The sequence below is a fragment of the Gadus morhua genome, chromosome 7 (assembly GCF_902167405.1).
Source record: "Gadus morhua chromosome 7, gadMor3.0, whole genome shotgun sequence".
NCBI lineage: Eukaryota > Metazoa > Chordata > Actinopteri > Gadiformes > Gadidae > Gadus > Gadus morhua.
The window spans coordinates 21,422,125-21,441,431 of record NC_044054.1 but is presented as its reverse complement, the minus strand read 5'-3'; the positions used below and the strand labels follow the sequence as shown (position 1 = coordinate 21,441,431).

At 42.1% G+C, this 19,307-nt stretch overlaps 1 protein-coding gene across 1 annotated transcript in view; it reads left to right on the top strand.

Moving 5' to 3' along the window:
- The first annotated feature begins 2,407 nt into the window (after positions 1 to 2,407).
- ntm (neurotrimin) overlaps positions 2,408 to 19,307 on the top strand; it is a 273,608-nt gene continuing 256,708 nt past the window's right edge. The window contains exon 1 of the mRNA XM_030361949.1: positions 2,408 to 2,683. Coding sequence (XP_030217809.1) covers positions 2,623 to 2,683 — 61 coding nt within the window. The 5' untranslated portion in view covers positions 2,408 to 2,622. The remainder of the gene's footprint in view (positions 2,684 to 19,307) is intronic.

Sequence of the window (19,307 nt, the reverse complement as noted above, 5' to 3'; positions counted from 1 at the left end):
GTATTTATACATTCTGTATGATATTCTGTTGGCTTGCTTGTTTGCTCCACTATGAGTGAGTGTGTGTATACGTGTGTACACAAAATGCATAACACTGTGTTTTTGTATTGTTTCTTTGTTTGTTTTATAGATTTGTTGTTGTTCTAATTGTGCACATGTGTGCAAAACAACAATATAGTAGAGGTGGGCTAATGTACTAGCGTGAGGGTGGGGATTTTAACCCAAATGTACGCATTCTACCTGTAGAGCGTCCCTTGATGATAAAACAAGTCGCTTTGGATAAAAGCTTAGCTTTCTGCTTAAAAGAAAATTGCAGTTCAATACCAAGCCTGACGTCACCGTAGTCATTGCAGAGGGCCATCTTGGGTGGTTTTCAGTTAAGAGCGACCACACAGCTGTCGGAGGTTTGGTGTGGGGGGGGGGGGCAGTGGCAGGGATTTCTTGGCATCGACAGTTGACCATCCATTTCCAACTGAATGCGAGTGAGATCCAATCAATTGTAATTAACCTACGATTTGCTGAGGAGAAAATAAGATTTGGCTCATTAACAAGTGCGTTCAACAGAGCGAGGGGAAGGCGTGAACATATATAACCCTGTGGGTAAATGTTCTACTTCTTATAGGTTTCTTCAAAACTTCTACATACAACTTAATCCAGCCAGGGTCTCTCTCTCTCTCTCTCTCTCTCTCTCTCTCTCTCTCTCTCTCTCTCTCTCTCTCTCTCTCTCTCTCTCTCTCTCTCTCTCTCTCTCTCTCTCTCTCTCTCTCTCTCTCTCTCTCTCTCTCTCTCTCTCTGGGGAAAATAATAATTTGAACTGGAAGTCATGGCTGCTGTGAGCGGGATTAACCATTTAAATTGCTATAGACGTGCCGATGATGAGATAAAAGACATTTCAAATCTAATAAATGGGTAACGTGCATGCATTTTCAATGTACTGTACTGTGCAGATGTTCATTGTCATGCATGTCTCACATCTAAGAGCTCGGCAAACAGACCATCCACCAGCGGTCTGAAGACACGCAATAGACAACAACAATTGATCCTTTTACCAAAACGTGCATGAACATTTCTTTCATGCTTATTGACCATCTAAATGATATAGGAGAGAGAGAATAAGTAAAACGAAGGGAATGGACACTTCAGAAAATATACAGACATTTACAGTTTTACGACAATTATGTGTGTCACTGCCCGACTGTTGAGGTTAATAAGACTAATGCTTAAAGTCTGGTATGCCTTGCAGAGTTAAGTTGGGATTAAAAGGAGGCAGCGATCGTGCCCCACTTTACAGCTAATTTGTGTCGACAGTGGGTCTGCCAAAACCTAATCTTCTCCATGCTCCAGATCGTCCCATTGCATCAATGGAGACCAAGTGTATATGTAAATGTATATAGAAGAACAAATACAAATCCTTTTTACATCATGGTTCGAGACAATGCAGAGGTTGTGAGCCTTTTGTCTGCTCGTGGTCCTCACTGACAACCGTAGCCTACCAACATCACGCTCTGTAATGCTTCTCTGGATCTTTTCTGAAGAGCGAGTTAGACTTAACAGAAATGTGTTTCAGAGATGGGCTGAATCCTGTTCGTCTGTGTGTCTCTTCACGTAGTGGCACTAATGAAAACACACTGCTCAGTTCGATGCCAAATCCTCTCTCTGTGTATATATATAGTATTGAAACCCAGGTCGGATTTAAATGTGAGGTCAAAAACAGAAAGGACCGAAAATAACAAAACGGATCTGTTTTCATATTTTTCTCTTAATTTTTTACCGTTAATTATATTTAACCACCCGGTTTACAAAGAAGCTAGTGGCTATTTATGGAGTGGAAAGGGCATGGAGTTCAGTCGATAACCACGGCTGCCATGAGTCAGGTGTTTTAACGCACTTGACTTGGGTTAGTTCTCCTCTAAAGGACATGCAGTCCAATTGAGTGAGGAGTCTCTTGTTTCTGGTTAAACATACCAAGTACATTCAGGAATTCATTCTCCAAAGGTCCTTCAATTGTTTAGTTGTGTTCATTTGAATAAGACCATCTGCCTGGCTGTTTGTAAGGCAGTGATAACTTAAGTGCCCATCGGAATTAGATCACAATACGAGCCGTTGCGGGCAGTCTATATGAAGGTGTTTAACCACTTTATGCTGCTTCATTTGAATATAGATTGCAGCTATTACATTATACCTTTTCGATTCAACGCTGCATATTATTTTTTCCCTGATCTTTACAAGAAAGTACAGTTCGATTTGACTCAAGTATAGGTCTAGTTTACCTGCAGGCATACTGCGTGTAGGCAAACAAGGTAAAGGTGGACGAGTTCTTGAATGTGATAATAGTAATTGCCGATGATTGAATTGGGTAAATAACAGGGGGGCTCAGGAGCAGCAGACATCAGCGCCTCTGCGATCAGCCACTCACACACACACACACACGAACCAATACCGCGCTGAAGGAGGGTCTTTGTCGAGCGTGCGTTGGTGGACGCTGTACAGCAGGATAGAAGCGCCGAGGACTCTGTTCCACTTGCACACAACAACACTTTTTCGGGATTTTCAGAGGGGCAAGGTTATTTCAGACATCGCACACTTTGTCCAAGAGAAGACTCGTCCACAACACCGAGAAACATGACAAATCCGCTGTACTGGGCTTTGCTGATCGGAATGAGCGTTTTGCTGATGGAACAAGGTAAGCGATGTGTGCGTGCCGTTCTGATGTGATATCGATCGGTCTCTTGGGTTCACTTTGAAGGCGATGTGATCTGTATAACATGTATACATTAGTGTGCGTTGGACCGGAGCGTGCATGTTTGACGCGGGGAGCTTACTTGACTGTAGTGTTTGACATACGGACGCCATCTAAAGCCGCAGTTGGAATAAAGCGATTAGTGGGATGAAGTGCACTTCTAGATTTCTTTTAATGTTTTCGGGCTTGCCGTTGTTATATAAGAGTGCCGTGAGAGATCAGAATGAGCCGTGGCAGAAAATAAAACGGAAAGCAAAAGTTGCACTAGTTTTCTTTTATTCCGCAATAAAGCAGAAGTGCGACTCCAGAGTGTTGTGTGTCCGCGTCTCTCCACGCTGCGCAGGTGGCGGTAGGCTGCCCAGGACCGGCGAGCAGGAGACAGGTTTTCTCACATTGGGATACGCATAGCCTACCGTAGCCTGAAGGATTTCAGTGGGGGAGGACTTCTTGAAAAATGTCCGTTTTGTTGTTCTAATATTGGTTGTGAACAAGTGTATAACGCAAACAAACGAGTTGAATCAGAATGCCACCTTCACATATCATTTAATTAAAAGTTTTATTTTTCTACGTTTTCGATGCACTCATTTAATGTTAATATTTACGCCTGACATTTATTGATATTCATTAAAAAAATATCCCTCCCAAAAATATTTTGCAGTGGAAAGGGGTGGTGGAAAGGGGTTTGCCCTACACCGCCCCCCTCCCTTCGAGGGGGGCTCACATTTGTTAAAATACTTTGAGGACCACTGGTCCAGTAGCCTAGAAACTTGTTTTTTTTTTGGCGCGACCTTGCGTTGCTCCCATCCTATCCGTGTATCATTTTGACGTGTTTGGCGCTCTTTCCCTAAAGTAGATTTAGGAGCCTATTAGTTCTAAATTCAAATCGGGTGCGTGTTCAGGTCAACCAAGTTAAGCCCTGTATTAGCAAGAGGTCCACGTAATTGAAAATGGTGGTGGGCTACGTTTGTGATTCGGTAGTGCATAGCCTGCTTAAATCAAATTCCCACTATATTGTCTTCTTCGCCTTTTACTTGCATAGGGAACCCTCTGTTTAGGTACCCTGTTAAACTAGGCATAATTTAACAACGTTTGTATGGCACACAAGTCTGGTTGGCTACTGTTACCTTTTTGGCTCCCCTTATTAAAAACAAGAGAGCTTCAGGATATTGGCAAGTGGTAGCATCCATAGCATTGGCATATGAATAATTGTACATATTTTTCTAGGAAATCGTCTTTTTAAGACTATTCTCACTAGTTCCGAGGCTTATGAGTCACAGAATGGGGAATTGGCATTTAAGGGAACATTTTAGGGTCGACTTGTTCTTTGCTGCCAAATGTAGGCCTACACTATAAAACAAGTAGGCCTACATTTGGTTAAACATTACTAAACGCCAACAAATCAAACTCCATAACAGCAGTGAACAATCGCAATTCATGATTTTCTCAAATAACTAGATGCCACTAACTGTAGGCCTAGTTTGTATTCAGAGCTTACAACGTGCTCAAACCACTCAAAACACATAACATAAGCTCTGTAAATTGCAAGATTGTGCATCATGAGGTTTGGACTTGGTAGAGTCTTTCCACAGGAAGGCTTGCTTGAACCGCACACCGAGGAAGTCAACAGCCTATTGGAAAAGTGAAGCTCGCACTTGTTGAAACGCCGGACAATGCTGTCGGGGGCAAACGTTCTGTCTTCACATCAACATCTGATCACAAATATCCTCCGACGTCAATCACAAATAGACCCGTGTCTACTCGTTTCTACTCTTCTCATAGAGTATCCAACCAGTGCCACATCCACAATTGCATTAAGACCCCCCTTGTTTTTCTCTTTTCTTTCGTCGCTGAGAGACATTTCTGGCAGAGTATTTCCTGGACGCCAGAGAAACGTGTGTGTGTGTGTGTGTGTTTGTGAGTGTGTGTGTGTGTGTGTGTGTGTGTGTGTGTTTCTTGGCAGGCCCCCTTGGAGGCCTGTTTAATATGCCCCCAGTCCCTTTTATGTGCCAGAACATCCAACTGGCAGAGGACAGAATTATTCCTGGTCAAAATCTAAAATTCTTGAGAGGCCGAACATCTGTTGTCAGATGACAGAGAGATAGAAAGAGAGACTGGAGAGAGAGAGACGGGAGAGAATGAAGTGAACATGAGGGAGAGAACGAGAGAGAGAGAAAGAGAGAGAGAGAGAGAGACGGGAGAAAATGAAGTCTACGTGAGGGAGAGAACGAGAGAGAGAGAGAGAGAGAGAAGGGGGTGGTGGCGATACGGGTGGGGAGGGCATGGCGTGCGGGGTGTATGCCGGCTTTTGTTCAAGACATAAGAGATCATTGTTGATGGGTGCGTAGAGTGTTCCCTTATCAGCGGGTTACAGCCTCGTCTGCATGGCTCTTCCCGAGGCGGAGGAGACAGGCAGAGCTGGGGGCTGGAGCAAAATGCTCTGGTTCAGTCCCTACAGTGCTCACACGTAGCACACGTGTAATGCCACTGCTGCACCCAGGAGGATGGGGGAGAGAGAGAGAGAGAGAGAGAGAGAGAGAGAGAGAGAGAGAGAGAGGGGGGGGGGAGAGAGAGAGAGAATACAGAATTGTCTCCAATCTTGAAGACAATGGCTAGTAGGCCAACTGCACAAGTTGGAGGCGCTGTGGCATAAACAGTGATAAATACAGCCGTCGTGCAAACCCCATGGTTCCATGAGCAGGGGAAACGATTAAGACTCAGCGTTTGATTCCCTCTCACAAGGCAGAACAATATCCTCAGGGAAGAATAATGCACCTTAGATGAGAGATCAGGAGCGTGAACAGTACTGCACAAATGTGCACTTGAGCGAGATGCAGGTTTTTCTCCACATTGCAAGGAGTGTCAATTGTTTACTTTGAAAACGTTATTGATGGGAGTTAATTATCCTACATTTATCACCATGGAGCAAAATCATTTTATTATGTGTAATCTTGCTCTGAACACATTTTAAAACAGCCTGCAGCTTGCATATTTATGCTCTCTATGACAGGCTTGTGTGTGGCGTTTGGTCGAAAAGCACACATCATCAATAAAGTAATAGCGTTAAATAAAAAACAATCACCAAACTACTGGAGACTTGTGCAGCCGAACTTTAATTCTAATCATTTGATTTAAATAGGCACCACAACTCTAAAAAAAATCACAGGGCCGCTTTTCTAGGAAAAGGTATTTTTCCTCTACTCGCCGATGACGTTAACCAAGACCCACTCAAGTGGTCATGTGGCAAGCTCCCAGAAGTTGGCACTGCAGGGAACTGATTACTAAACACCCCAGCCATTCACCCTCTCGGCCAGCTACTTCCAAAGAAACGTTGCAGTATGTAGCCTAGTGCTGACGCTTCGCAACAACACACCTACCTATGTATCCGGCGTTTACACTTTAGGCTCGGCGTGGTGCTGTAAAGCAATCCCCCGACAGAACAAATAAACAAACAGTGTGCCGGGAAGTGTCAAAACTAATTTTGAAACGTGCAATATATACTGCTGCTCTTCTCTTGGTTCTGTGAGGAAGTCTGGAAGTTGGGAGAGTGTCTGCTGAGAGGTATAGTTTACCCCGGTTGTTTAGCTTGGCAGGGAGCTTTACTTAGGAGTCAGTGATCCTGTCTGACATCCGTGATTTATTCATGTGCTTCTATTTCATAATGTGTGCATAAATTCAACTAATGTGGTTAAAAAATATGAAGGAACAAAGCTCTGCACTGGACAAGTCAAGGGACACAGAGTTCATGCTTGAAAAAAACACAAATAAAACTCGGATAGAATATGAATTGGAAAATTAGCATGAATAAAACAAGAGATTGTTGCATTTGTGCTTTATAAGAGGGTAAGAGAGAATCCGTTCATATTTTGTGTAAAAAAAGAGATGCAGTATTTTCCTGACATGTTTTCTGACATATATCTTTTGTGTGTCGGTGAAGAGACTTCCACAGAGCATGCTTGACAGTTGGAACAAGGCTCACTGTTTCTTGCCTCCAGGTGTATACTGTAGAAAGTTATTCATTCCATGTCCTGGCCCCTTTCCTTCCGTTAACACCAGTTGGCACGCCATCCAGTCAATGGTAAAATTGCACACAGCATATTGTATAGTATAAGGCCAATAGGTAGTATTTATGTTAAGTATAGGATGCAATGGTGAGAAATAACAGGAGCTGCCGTGGCCAGCTACCATTTTGGTCAAAGACTGACCGAGTGCCCTGCAGTCGATGATGGTGTTTGTCTTCCATTTTGTCCCACAAGGGAACCACACCTAGAATCAGTGGGGAGTTGCACAGGAGGTTGTCTTTACAACCTTATTTTCCTTTTGGCACAACGGATGTGTGGACAGAGCACATAACTGTCCCTGTTGCTGCCAGGATCGCTTATCAAACACAAGTAGTTCACATATTCATACTAGATGTGTAGTGTTACATCCCTTGCTTAAAAACTGGAAAGTCATTTTTTTTAATATTATTATTTTAGAAAAGAACAACCCCAAACACAAAATAACAACAATCTGATCTAATCCTCATGGCGTTAATTTAACATGTCTGTGAAAATAAACTCTTTTGTTCTTTCTATCTACTTTTCTTCTTATTGAATTTGTTAACACAAATATAGAATTGTTGTAGACCTTTGTTGTCCAAAATATATTCTAGCCTCAGTCAAATAATTGCTCTGTTGCTAGACAATAAAAGCAGTGAGCAGTGATGGTCACCTCAAATAAGCCTCTATCTTCCAGCCCTGAAGACGATACATTTCTAATAAATAGGGTATCTCCTCTATCTTTAACCCAGAACCTGTTTTCCAATAGTTTTGGTCAAAGTGACTAATGTAGACAACCCTTTGTGAAATTGGTCCAATATTGAGCGAGAGCTCCAGCCATTGCAGCCCGTTATGGCTGCAATGTGACCCTTAGAGGCAATAGCGCCTCGCTAATGAATGTCCTCTAAAAGTGCTTGTTTTTGCCAATGACAGGTTCCAATTTTTATAAGTGTCTGAAAACATTATGAAAAGGATCCCATGAGCTCTTAAGAGTTGAGTTGTTACAGGAATCACTTTTGTCAATACAATCTCAACCCTACTTCAGCCAAATATTTTAGATAATGCTAAGCTAAAGTTTCAATAGTCAACAGAATTATCTCTAAGCGGCACTCGTCTATCTAATTCTCACTCACGTTTCCACCGGTCTCTTCCAGTACGCTCGCGATATTTCAGAGCATGGCTTCTCTTTGAGTGAGACATGGTCAAACATTGTAACAAACAGACTGGTTCAAGCAAAAGGTAAAGAAAAAAGTTTGATTTCTCTGTAGGGACCTTTCCATAATGTTTTCAGACACTTATAATAACAATCTGAATGTGTCAGTTGCATAAACAAGCACTTTTAAGGACGTACATTTACACAGGCGCTACTGCCCCTACGGGTTACATTATGGGCTGAAGTGCTCTCGCTCAACATTGGACCAATTTCTAAAATTGTTGCCTGTATGAGTCACTTAGACCTAAAAAAAAAAGGGAAAATAAAGCAAAGGTTTAAAAATCCGGAAGTTGCCCTGTAATACAGCATTTTTACTGTTTCATGGGCCATTCTGCCAATAATCTTATTTTGATTGGGGTAGTTCTTCCCTCAGTTGGCTTTACCACAAATGCAGTAACCGTGTCCTTATATTGTATGGCAGTCATGTATCGTATGGGAATCATCTACGTGGTCGGAAATAGTTTGCTCAACCTCCAATATGGTCCCTTTTCTAATCTGATTTGATGTCTCCAGCTGAGGTAAAGGCTTTACTTTAGGTTGGCAGGTAGCTAGATTCTCCTATCATCAGGAACCCTCACTTGAACAGATTCTCGAGATTATTTCCCCGATAGAGGGAAAAACACTTAAGATAATAAACCCACCCAACTGCATTTAAAAAGATGGAAGAAGCTTGCGGCTGGGAATAGGAGGAGGGGGAGAGGGGGGAGCTCAGCCTCAACAACACACAGGGCTGTGGCTTTCATTTTGGTCCGGACAGAGTTGGTGGTTAGAAAGCGCGATGGTCTGATTTTAATGAGCTGTGTGTAATTATTGGGTGCTTGCCTGGGCATTAGTGTGAGGCGCACAAGATAATATTTCAATTAGTGCTATCATTGATTGAGCTTGAAGCCCCTTTAGCTATGGCCTTTTGTGGTGGCAATCTGTGCGAGCGTGTTCATAAGAAACCCTGGTTCCTCTGGAGAGTCAGGGCGTTCATCAAGGATGAAGTTGTCATTTTTTCTGGGGTTTGGCCCGTATAATTGAGGTATGAAGTCTTGAGAAAAAAAAGGGCATGTCTGTGATGCTCTGAACATTATTTTGTCATCTCTGGTGAGCGTTATGGCATTGGTGTGTTTCAACAACGAAAGTACTACCCGTAAACACCTTTTAGTGTGTGTGTGTGTGTGTGTGTGTGTGTGTGTGTGTGTGTGACACACACACACACACACACACCCACACCCACACACACACACTGTATGTCTGTGTTTTGTAAATAAACATTACGCAATGACATTGATGTTAAATGTTGCAGCCCGGATATTTCATCGCTTTCGGCTTAATATCTACCTTCTACTTTCTGTATATGATGGTCTAAGGAAGACGCTTTGGTATGCTACCAGTATCAAAACTTCCTATTTCCATCTTGCCTCTTGACTCATACCCCTCTTGACACACAAATCCTCTCAAAAGAATGATTATTTATACATTATTCATGAGTTATCTTTGCTACGTATTGTGTCTCCGGTTACCTTGGGAATCCGTATGGGAAACATTTACAGAAAAACATGACATGCATGCATACGTTATGAATTTGCACTCCTCTGGCTGATGATCTCATTCGCTTAGGTCAATACAGATTACGCATACAAATTCAATCATCATTCATAGCTGATGAAATCATCATATTGATGCTTTTTTGTAGGGCTTTTAAGAGGTCAACAAAAAAAGAGGAAGCTGTTTTACAGAATCACATTGACTTACATGGGCCAACAGGGGGAAATGGAGTGACCTTGGGTAACCTTGGACAAACATGTTGACCTTGATTCGATCGGTCTTAGTGGAGCATCTGGTGCATGTCCTTGCCTCTTGATATCTGTGTCCACAGATGATTATGAAATGTCATGTTGACGATTCCTTTCGCCATATTCAGTTTTTTTAATTTGACGATGGCTCTGTCCTCTACATGGACATGTAACTTTGGGTGGGGATGGGGATGGTGGTGGTGGTGTCTTGGGTATTGTCCTCTACCGACATTGCCAGATGGTTGCAGTGGTGGCTCAGGACAGGCTTCAGGGTTAACATAAACCTAGCTTTGAATTTACATTTACACCATTGGTGGCCGTCAACCGTCACATTTATGTATCCTTATCATTTTTAAACCTAGAAGGGGAAGAATATATTATAAGGGTGTCCACTTATACCAGAGTTCAATATGGTGATGTTTTTAGGCTGTGCATTTTAAAGTCTCTGCAAAACTTTTGTTGTATTTCTCAGTGTGGGACTTTGCCTTGCTCATTAAATTCAATGGAAGCTTATGTAGGCCTCCCCTATAATTAATGCTCAACGCTTGAGTGGCAATCTTAATAGTTTTTTAAATGGTCAATACAGAAATGAATGTTTCTCATTAATCAAAATCCAGTTGCAGTGATTTCTCCAAAGCTTTTCCATTAATGCATCTTTCTTTTAATCCAGAGTGAGGTAACGCCAACCAAAAAATAGCTGCAGCACCCTTAAAGGCGACTACAGCTATCTAGAGCTATATTTTAACAATGTGAAAATTCCTTGAGAGCCCTTTAAAAAATAGATACATCCTCGCCATATATCACTCTTTTAATGAAAAGTTGTTGTCCAGAAATTGCACTGGTCGCTTAATCTTCACAAATCCTGGCATTCCAAATGAGTGTAGAAATTACAATGTTCATGAAGTCTCTGGCTGGGTTGCTCTGATTCACTGCTGGACGTGGGCTGAGACTGTCAATATGTTCACAGTTGTATGTGCAAATTGCTCATTATTCCCCAAGAAAGAAAAGGAATGGAGGAAATGGGACTTTGACAAGTGACAACCAAGATTGCATGAGGGCCAATTAAAAAGTTTATTTACTTAACTTTATTTTAATCAATGTCAAATGTATTACATGTATAGATAGATAGATATATATGTCTTTATATATACACGCCCACACACACAATTAACTTAAAGCATGTACACTCGCTTACATTGTTTTTTTAATATATTTAAGCTGGCTTCTTTTGGCCATTACTGACGGGCGGGTGAATAGAGGGCAGGAACGTGGGTTGAACGAGAGGAAATGACATGGAGCACATGTGGGACTCAGACCTGGGTCACCACAAGGTGTATTGCCTACGTGCTGATTGCACCAGCAGGTTGAGCCACCAAGCCACCCTGTACATTCTTCATATGGGTCTGACACCTTGCACTCTTTTGGTGACGAGCAGCTTATCTAGTCAGTGCCCTTGCAGGGTGGCAAATGTCTGGCAGCACTGGCTGTTCCCCCCGAAAATCGGTTTGTTTCTGCCAAGACATTTTAATTCATATTTATTCGGAAGGCACTTCCGTTGTTTTACTGTTCATTCCAGTGATCTCAAATGAACCTTTGTTGTGTTTGGCGACACGCACGCTGCATACCTGGCGCCCATTGGAGACATTTTCAATTTTGATTGAAAAAATATATGCTCAAAATATATGCTCAATCTCAATCACTCCGATTGAGAGGTTTTTATTGTCCTGTCTGCAGAGATGGTTTTACTTTTTATCTGCAACCCATACACTCTCCCTGCTATCTGTGATTTACTTGTTGTCAGTTAATTGAAGCAGCTCTCAATCGCCTGACTTCAATTCTCTAAAGTGATTGTTTTGCCAAGTCTCGGCCCCACGCTTTCGACAAGCGTTTAAGAACAGCAAACAACAAAATGACTACCCAACACATTATAATGTGTAATATTTTGTTACTTTATACCTTCCCTCTTATAAATAGTTTAGTGTATTCAACACTAGGCTGCAACAAACAAATAATGCATTGCTTTTCAAAGGGATTTTCTTGCATTTGGTGACTTAAAACCTTACAAAAAGGATATACGTGTAACAATGTCAGTGCTACACGTCAACTAGGTGGCTGCCACACTCCTCCTAGGTGACTTTAACTGGGCTCCTCCGGACAAGAACGGTGGTGTTGGAAGACTGGTTTATTGTAAAAGATTTTAGACAATGACACATGACCTACTGCTCAATGTTGCCATGCAGGAGATCTCTCTCTGAGTCTGTGTGGCGATGGCAGGTTTAACCTGTGCACATTGATTTCTCAACGTTCAAGAGGTGCTCAGCCTCACCCAGCCCCAGAGTCCAATCAATCTGACTCAGGCCAGGTTAGGCTGCTTAAACCAGCCATCATCCACACACTCCCTCAATATAATTGTCCCCATTTCTACTCTTCACCTGTTTGCAGGTCCGTGAATGAAACCCTTATTCTGTCATTGAAGGTTACCGACCTTCAATATTCCTTTTTTAGTTATCTTACCTTTTTGATGGTGCATATGATGAAAACCTAATATTGAACATACTATTTCCTTTTGTTTTATATAGTACCGTATTTTCGCAATTATAGAACACATTGTACATAATCCGCACTTGTTAACAACTGAGGCTTGAGAATAACAAACCTGTATGTAGGCCTCACCCGTGCAAATGCCCAATTTAAGCTACATCAAATCATATCCGAAGGCTACCACGTGTTGCTGCAAGTTGCAAAGTCTCGCAAAGATACTCTTGTGGTTTGAACTTTATTACAGGTGATTTGCATTGAAAAGCTGCAGCATAACCAATCAATGAGTCCATAAAAAGCCTTTGAAATTCTGTGATGTTTTTATCTAGGCACTTCTATGCGATTGGCAGGGCATTGTCAAAGGATATTATGAAGGACTCAAGAGGACCAAAATGGTAGATTCGCAGCCATTTAACATTTGGATGCAAGCTCATTTATTCATAGTTCAACCCAAACAATAAAGCCTAATAGTTGCGATGCGCCACCATTTAACATTTTAAATGGGGCCGTCGCGACGACGACATACAATTTCTGAAGGTCGAAATGGTTCGACGAGTTGTAGTTCAACGCTTTAACGCTTCAAAAATCCAAACTGCACTGACACACAGGTAATGTCTGGAGGAAGTCAGTGTCTTTGGGATCCACTCTTGGTCCGGGACGGATTCAGCTACGGCAGAGTTTCGATGTAAAGCGGATTGCACACCAGACGAGCCAGGGAGCCCCGCATCAGGCAGCGTCCAGTAAAAGAAGGCACAAAACTGCCTGGAAGATGGTGTTGCTCTGTGTTCAATATAATCAGTGGTGTTGATGGCATTGCGATACGCGCCAAGGTTTTGAGCGGTGTTGAAAGACATAATGCGGCTGTATGGAGTTGCCGGTGCGAGTGCTCCATTTGGAAACACGACCCACTTAAGTTCCAATGATGACACACTGCTTTGATCGTAAATACAAAAACTGTGGTTTAAACATTGTGCAAAGTTTCAATGAAATTGCGTCGCAGCACTAGCGCTATTCGAGAGCTTGGGATTAAATGCACTATACTGGATGACAGATCACCAGAAAATAAAATAATTAGGAATCAGAGTATATTCCCCATTTAGAGGCTTGTTATTATGAGTAGGTAACTTGTTCCACCTGTTTCGGCCAGTGGGGCATTACCATTAAGTGGATATTGATCGGGTCACAAACTTTTTGAAAGGTATTTGTATAGAACACGGGGCATAATCATCGCAGAGCGGCGAAATGCTCGCATTACAGATTTCTTTATGCAACTTTGTATTTAGGCCGCACTCCTACGACGGTCGCACCACCGTGAAGGTCAGAAAGAATCGTCTATAGGCCACGGCCTTTATTCATGCAATTACTGTACTTGATGTAGCAGCACACAGATGCATTGCATTCAATATGATCCTGCCTCATGAAACATTAAGGAAGTGATCCTCTAGGATAAATCTGAAAGGACAGTTTTGACAAATGCCAGTGGCCACTTTGGAAGTATGACACACATAAGCTTCTGTTCTAAATTCATCCATAATTCAAGTGTCCCTCGTGGATCGCCATTTTCCTCTCGTAATTAGTTCAGCCGCTCAAAGCAGAATTAACTAATATTTCGAAAGAAAACGGCATGGCAAAGGTTCCTTGCTGTATGGAAGAACTGACACAGACTTTCTTCAGTGCCCCACTGCCCGACTAAGAACAGCTGGTTTGTTTGTGTTTACTTCTTGGTAAAAGAGTCCTGCCTGCAGCCTGGATGCTGATCCACATTCCTGGTTTTATATTTTTGTTTACTGCCTCTGATTATAGTTAGGACTGGACTGGATAAGAGGAAAGTGTTAATGGGGTTTTGGTTCAAGTTGAACAGAGTAAAGGGCAATGTAACCTGTGTGTACGGAGTCATTTTAATAAAAAAAATCTAAAGTTATTTGACTTAAAATGGGTAAGGGTAGCAGATGTAGCCTATATGTCAAAGTTAGTTCCGTTGAAATGATAGGCCTGCCAGCGCCGCCTTGGTGATGTAATTCCAAGTCTTTTCTGTTTAAGAGGAATTATCTGACAAGTTAAAATGTGCATTTCCATTCGGCGTTGTCTTCAAAGGAGGAAATGTCTCGGTAATAATACTCTTTGCCATCCGTAAAGATCATGCTTTCGCACAAATCGGCTTTAAATATGGGTACTTGATGCCTGCCAATACTGTATTCATCTAGGTCAAGTGGAGACTGCAAAGAAAAAATACTATAGACATTTATGACAAACGGCAATAAATGTGTTGCCCTTTTGTTTAACTATAAAATGGTTATGCCCGTGTGATGTTTACAATTGAAGAACTAGCCCTTTGACAGTAAACATAAGTATTGACTGTTGGGGGCTGCAGCGATGACATTAATGGCCACATAAACCAGAGCACCTTTATTGGCCGTCTCCATTTTATTGGCTTAGGCCACCATTTTGAGAGAAGAAAACCCATCCCATCCACATCAAGGTCAACCACCACTTGTTTGAACAAACAGACTGTTGGCATTTTGCGTTTCATGTTGCATCTGGTAATTAAATCAACCAAATTATGAACCAATTTGGCATACTAACTACGTCCTTATCCATTGCTGATACGACGAACACAGACACGCACGCACGCACACACACACCAGGTTATTTTCGGTCTGATTTGACAGCATTTTTGAGTCGCTTCAAGGGACCATGATGGCTTCATGTAGAGAGTTAAAGCTCTCATAGTCATAAAATACTAAGACAGCATGCATAATGGTTCATCATAATTATGGTTAGATTCAAATCTACTCAGTCGTTCCATACTTTTATTCCATTTATGCTGCCTAACATCTGAAATATACAAATAAACAAATCCCCCTTTCTAAAGCTTTATGGATCTGAAAGATCAACTGTACTCTTTATAAACGTAAAATAAGCTGCATTTTAAAATGATAAGATGCACAAAATAGTTTATTCGCACCATACATGTAATGATTGAAGCCTTAATGTCCACCAAACAAGTGTTTTTAACGGCATAATACGGTTGCTTACAACCTGTAGAGTGTGTAGTTAGTCAACAAAACAGTTCATTTCTAAAAAGTATTTTCAGCACAGATGAATGCAAAATATGCCCAATGCAAGCGTACGCATGCTTCTAAAACGTTGTCTTTAATGAGCAAGATGTGTTAACTTCGGGCATTACCGCCTTATAACATACTTCAAATAACAACATGCTTCAAATAACTGGATTTGAGGAGGCGTTGAGTGTTGCGTCGATCTCATATCATTTTTTTAACAAAAGCTTTAAAAGTGAAATAACAAAGGATAAGCATCTGTCATCAAACGGGTTGATTAGTCTCACCGCTCAGAGCACTGAGATAAAATGTCGTGACACGGACTCCTGAAAATGTGTTTTGGGGCACATTTTTTAATTTCTAATTTAGCATTAATTTGTCTAATGAATTACTCTTTGTGTCTGCTTCAAAACCAGTGGAGCGACGCCACTGAGACTTAGCAAATTTCCTTGTTCAGCCTCAAGAGTGAACCAAGTTAAGCAATACAAAATATGCATAATTAAATACTGCATAACGACAATACAATAAGGCAACCTTAACTTTTGGTCGCACTCTTCTCAGGGACATTTGTTTGAGCATGGCATGCCATAAAGAACTTGGGGTACTTTTGTGACATGATATGTGTTTAAAGTTTAACCTCTAATTAACTTCATCTTGGGGTATTACAGCCCAGCTGTCGGCCCCTTTTTGGCATGCATCCTGTCTTTTCTTTTCCCTCGCTGCAGAACTGATGAAGCTCTAATAGGCTTGCTGTCATCTGAGCATTTATATGATCTGTCTATAAGTAACATGGAATATAATAACATCCAGTATAGCTCATGTTTAAATTATATATATTATACATTAATGCACTGTAGGGTAGCATGTGTGTGCATTGCAAAATGACACGTCCTATATTTTTACTCTTTATCCTCCAGTTCTAAGAGCAATGCATCATAGGGCTTACAGGAGAAAACAGGTCCACTGACACTCATTTATTGAGATGAATAAATGAAACTAGCAATTATCCTTTCCCGGAAGTTTCTTGAAAAGCCTTCGCCCTTACATCTCCCTCTCCGAGGGACATGTCTCCGAGGGACAGAGAAATCAGGGAAAACTTTAACTGCTGCAGAATACATTTTCCTTAAAATGGCACCCACAAGGATGTTCTGAATCCATTCTTCAATAGTCAGCCCCTCAGCTGGGGGCTAAGGTCTGTGCAGCCGGCCTCCATCCTTCCCTCTTCTCTTTGTGTGCATGTCCAAGGCCACGAGCCGAGGTTGTTGCCCTCCTGCGTTTGTTCGTCTGATTCCGTGTGGGAGATTGACAGCAGCCTATTTGCACTCCTGGTCGTATAGCGATGCTGTGTGCCTGCGGGTGGGAGTTTACTCAGGCTGATTGGCTAAAGGTTGCCGTGTGTGTCTTATGTTTCCAAGACCTTGCTACACTATGTTATTCTCCGTCTTCCTATCAACGTCTGTCAGCATCGCTAAACCTATTCAGTCAGGCAAACAGCCTTATCATGGGCGCTGTGATACATCCTCCCCGCCAAAGCTTTTCCTGCACTTCCCCCTGTTTCATTTTCCCTCCATTCTTTCTTCTTGGCATTTGCGTGCTCTGCGATCCCCCACACAGAGGATATGCGAGGTAGACGTATGTGTGTGTGTGTGTGTGGATGTACCCCCTCGTTCTAAAGCAAAGGTGAGCACACACGCTGGCATCTCGGATGTACCCACATACTCCGGTAGGCTCTGGAGCGCAGAGGTTAAAATAATATAGGCGAAGTGAAGCTGCAGGAACATGGAGGGACGGAAATGAATCACTGCTGTCTGCTAGCGTTCTCCACGGCTCTTGTTCCCTTAAAAATACCCAGACACTCTGTATCTCCATCGCCAGATGGTGGAACCCTCGGTAGCGGGTGTTGATCGCCCAGTGTCCCTTTCCAGCGATGCTACGTTGTGCTATATTGTGAGATAATTTGGAAGCAACCGTTATTTATTAGTATGCTAACACCTGTTTTGTTTCGTACAGGATGGAATCCACTTGGGTTTTAGCGTGTTATTTCTTTCTTGAGGGGCAATTTGATTAAGACCACGCTACGGAGCCATTGCAAGTTTGCGTATCTGGTTCATCCACAGGGTATCAGCCAGGGTTAGCATCTTGGTCCAAAAAGGACCATTTTCTGACAAAGATTGTCAGAAAATCATGAGAAAGAAGAAAAACCGCATACACACAATCACAACATCAGACCAAGCTATGCAAGAATACCTGTGGACTTAATGTGCTCTGGAATGACATGCAGGTCGGTTGTGGTGACACCAAAAGCAATCCAAACTCAATCCAGGCTCCCGTCATCTTTGGCCATTATCAAACTATACATAATTTCAGCCTCAATTCCTATTCAATTTCAATGCAGAATAAGGAATATTCAGTTACACAGAAACTGATTGTTTCGTTTGTTACCTTTTCCTGGTACTGAATGTTAATATCACAGAGAAAGTGCCAGCTAATATTATTCAGACACGCTTTGATGCATTATTTCCTTGCTTGGGGTTGCTTCTTTATCCAGGTTTAATTAAAAAATGAAATGGGGGAGCGGGGGGAGGAGGTGTTCTTTAGGCCCATGACTTCTTCGCCCTCCGGGGGCAAAATTCTGTGAAATGCTTCTTTCATTTAGGTGTGCTATTTTGCCTGCTCTTTAGACGAGAGAGAGAGAGAGAGAGAGAGAGAGAGAGAGAGAGAGAGAGAGAGAGAGAGAGAGAGAGAGAGAGAGAGAGAGAGAGAGAGAGAGAGAGAGAGAGAGAGAGAGAGAGAGAGAGAGAGAGAGAGAGAGAGAGAGAGAGAGACCTCAAACACACTGACTTTAGGCCCGCTTATCGAGTAAACATGCGCTTAAGGTTTCTAAATATTTATATGAAACATAGATTTACCATCTATACTGTAAGAAAAACCTCTTACTGAATGCACAAGGATGATACACCTATAAATCAAGTTTCTTACCTTAAACACAGATTTGAAATCCTATCTAAATGAAACCTCTTACCACTTTGATGGCTCTCTCGGAACAAATTGTTCCAAAAATGACTGCAGTTCAGATTTGATTAAGCAAAGTGTCCTACCCAAAAACATCCAACCTTGTTCTCTCTCTTTAGGTTTGTGTTTGTGCTAACGTTATGATGGAGGAGAGCATGTCCTCTCTATGAGAATAAGTGCTTTAGAAAATGTATTTCTTTGCTGTGCGTACTGAATGCTCCCAGGGCTACCAGGTTGTATGCACATTGCATGCTTTAAAATAACGTTAGAAAGAAAACCATGTGAAAGACCTGGCTTCCTATTGGTTGATTTGTTTAGGAAAAACCATGTCGATACTCTAGAGATTAATTTGATACAGAACTTGTTATCATGGCATTGTTATTTTACATCTTTCCTCGGGGCGAAGTCAGATATTTTATGCAGAACAGAGCATATGGGCATAACATTGAATAATTTAGACTTTAGTTTTTGATACTAATAATCTTGTACAGTTGGCTTGGTCCCACTTTCCAAATTGATAGGCGAGATGTCATGGAGGAACGGGGAACTAAGGAGAGGCCGGACTTTTAAATGCTAGTCGGCGATGCTGTCAAGCTGAACCGGCGGTGCATGGCATTAAAACTTTGGGTCCCGCCGTGCCAACCCATTTAAAGAATGTAGTCACTCAAGATATTGCACCCACATTCAACGGCATACATTAGTCTGATAAAGGTGAACCTATTGGCCCTTCAGATCCAACGTTTCCGATGTCACGGCAGGATTGCCCCAATCACTGCACAGTGTGCAAATATATGCAAATGGTGTGCTCGGCTCAACTCCAGAGGGAGGGATGAGGGAAAATGGGGTTTACAAGAATATACATCCCTCTGAAATCAAGCCCTTGTGTGTAATTACGGTGAGGGTCCACTGACAACGCTCTGACACGCG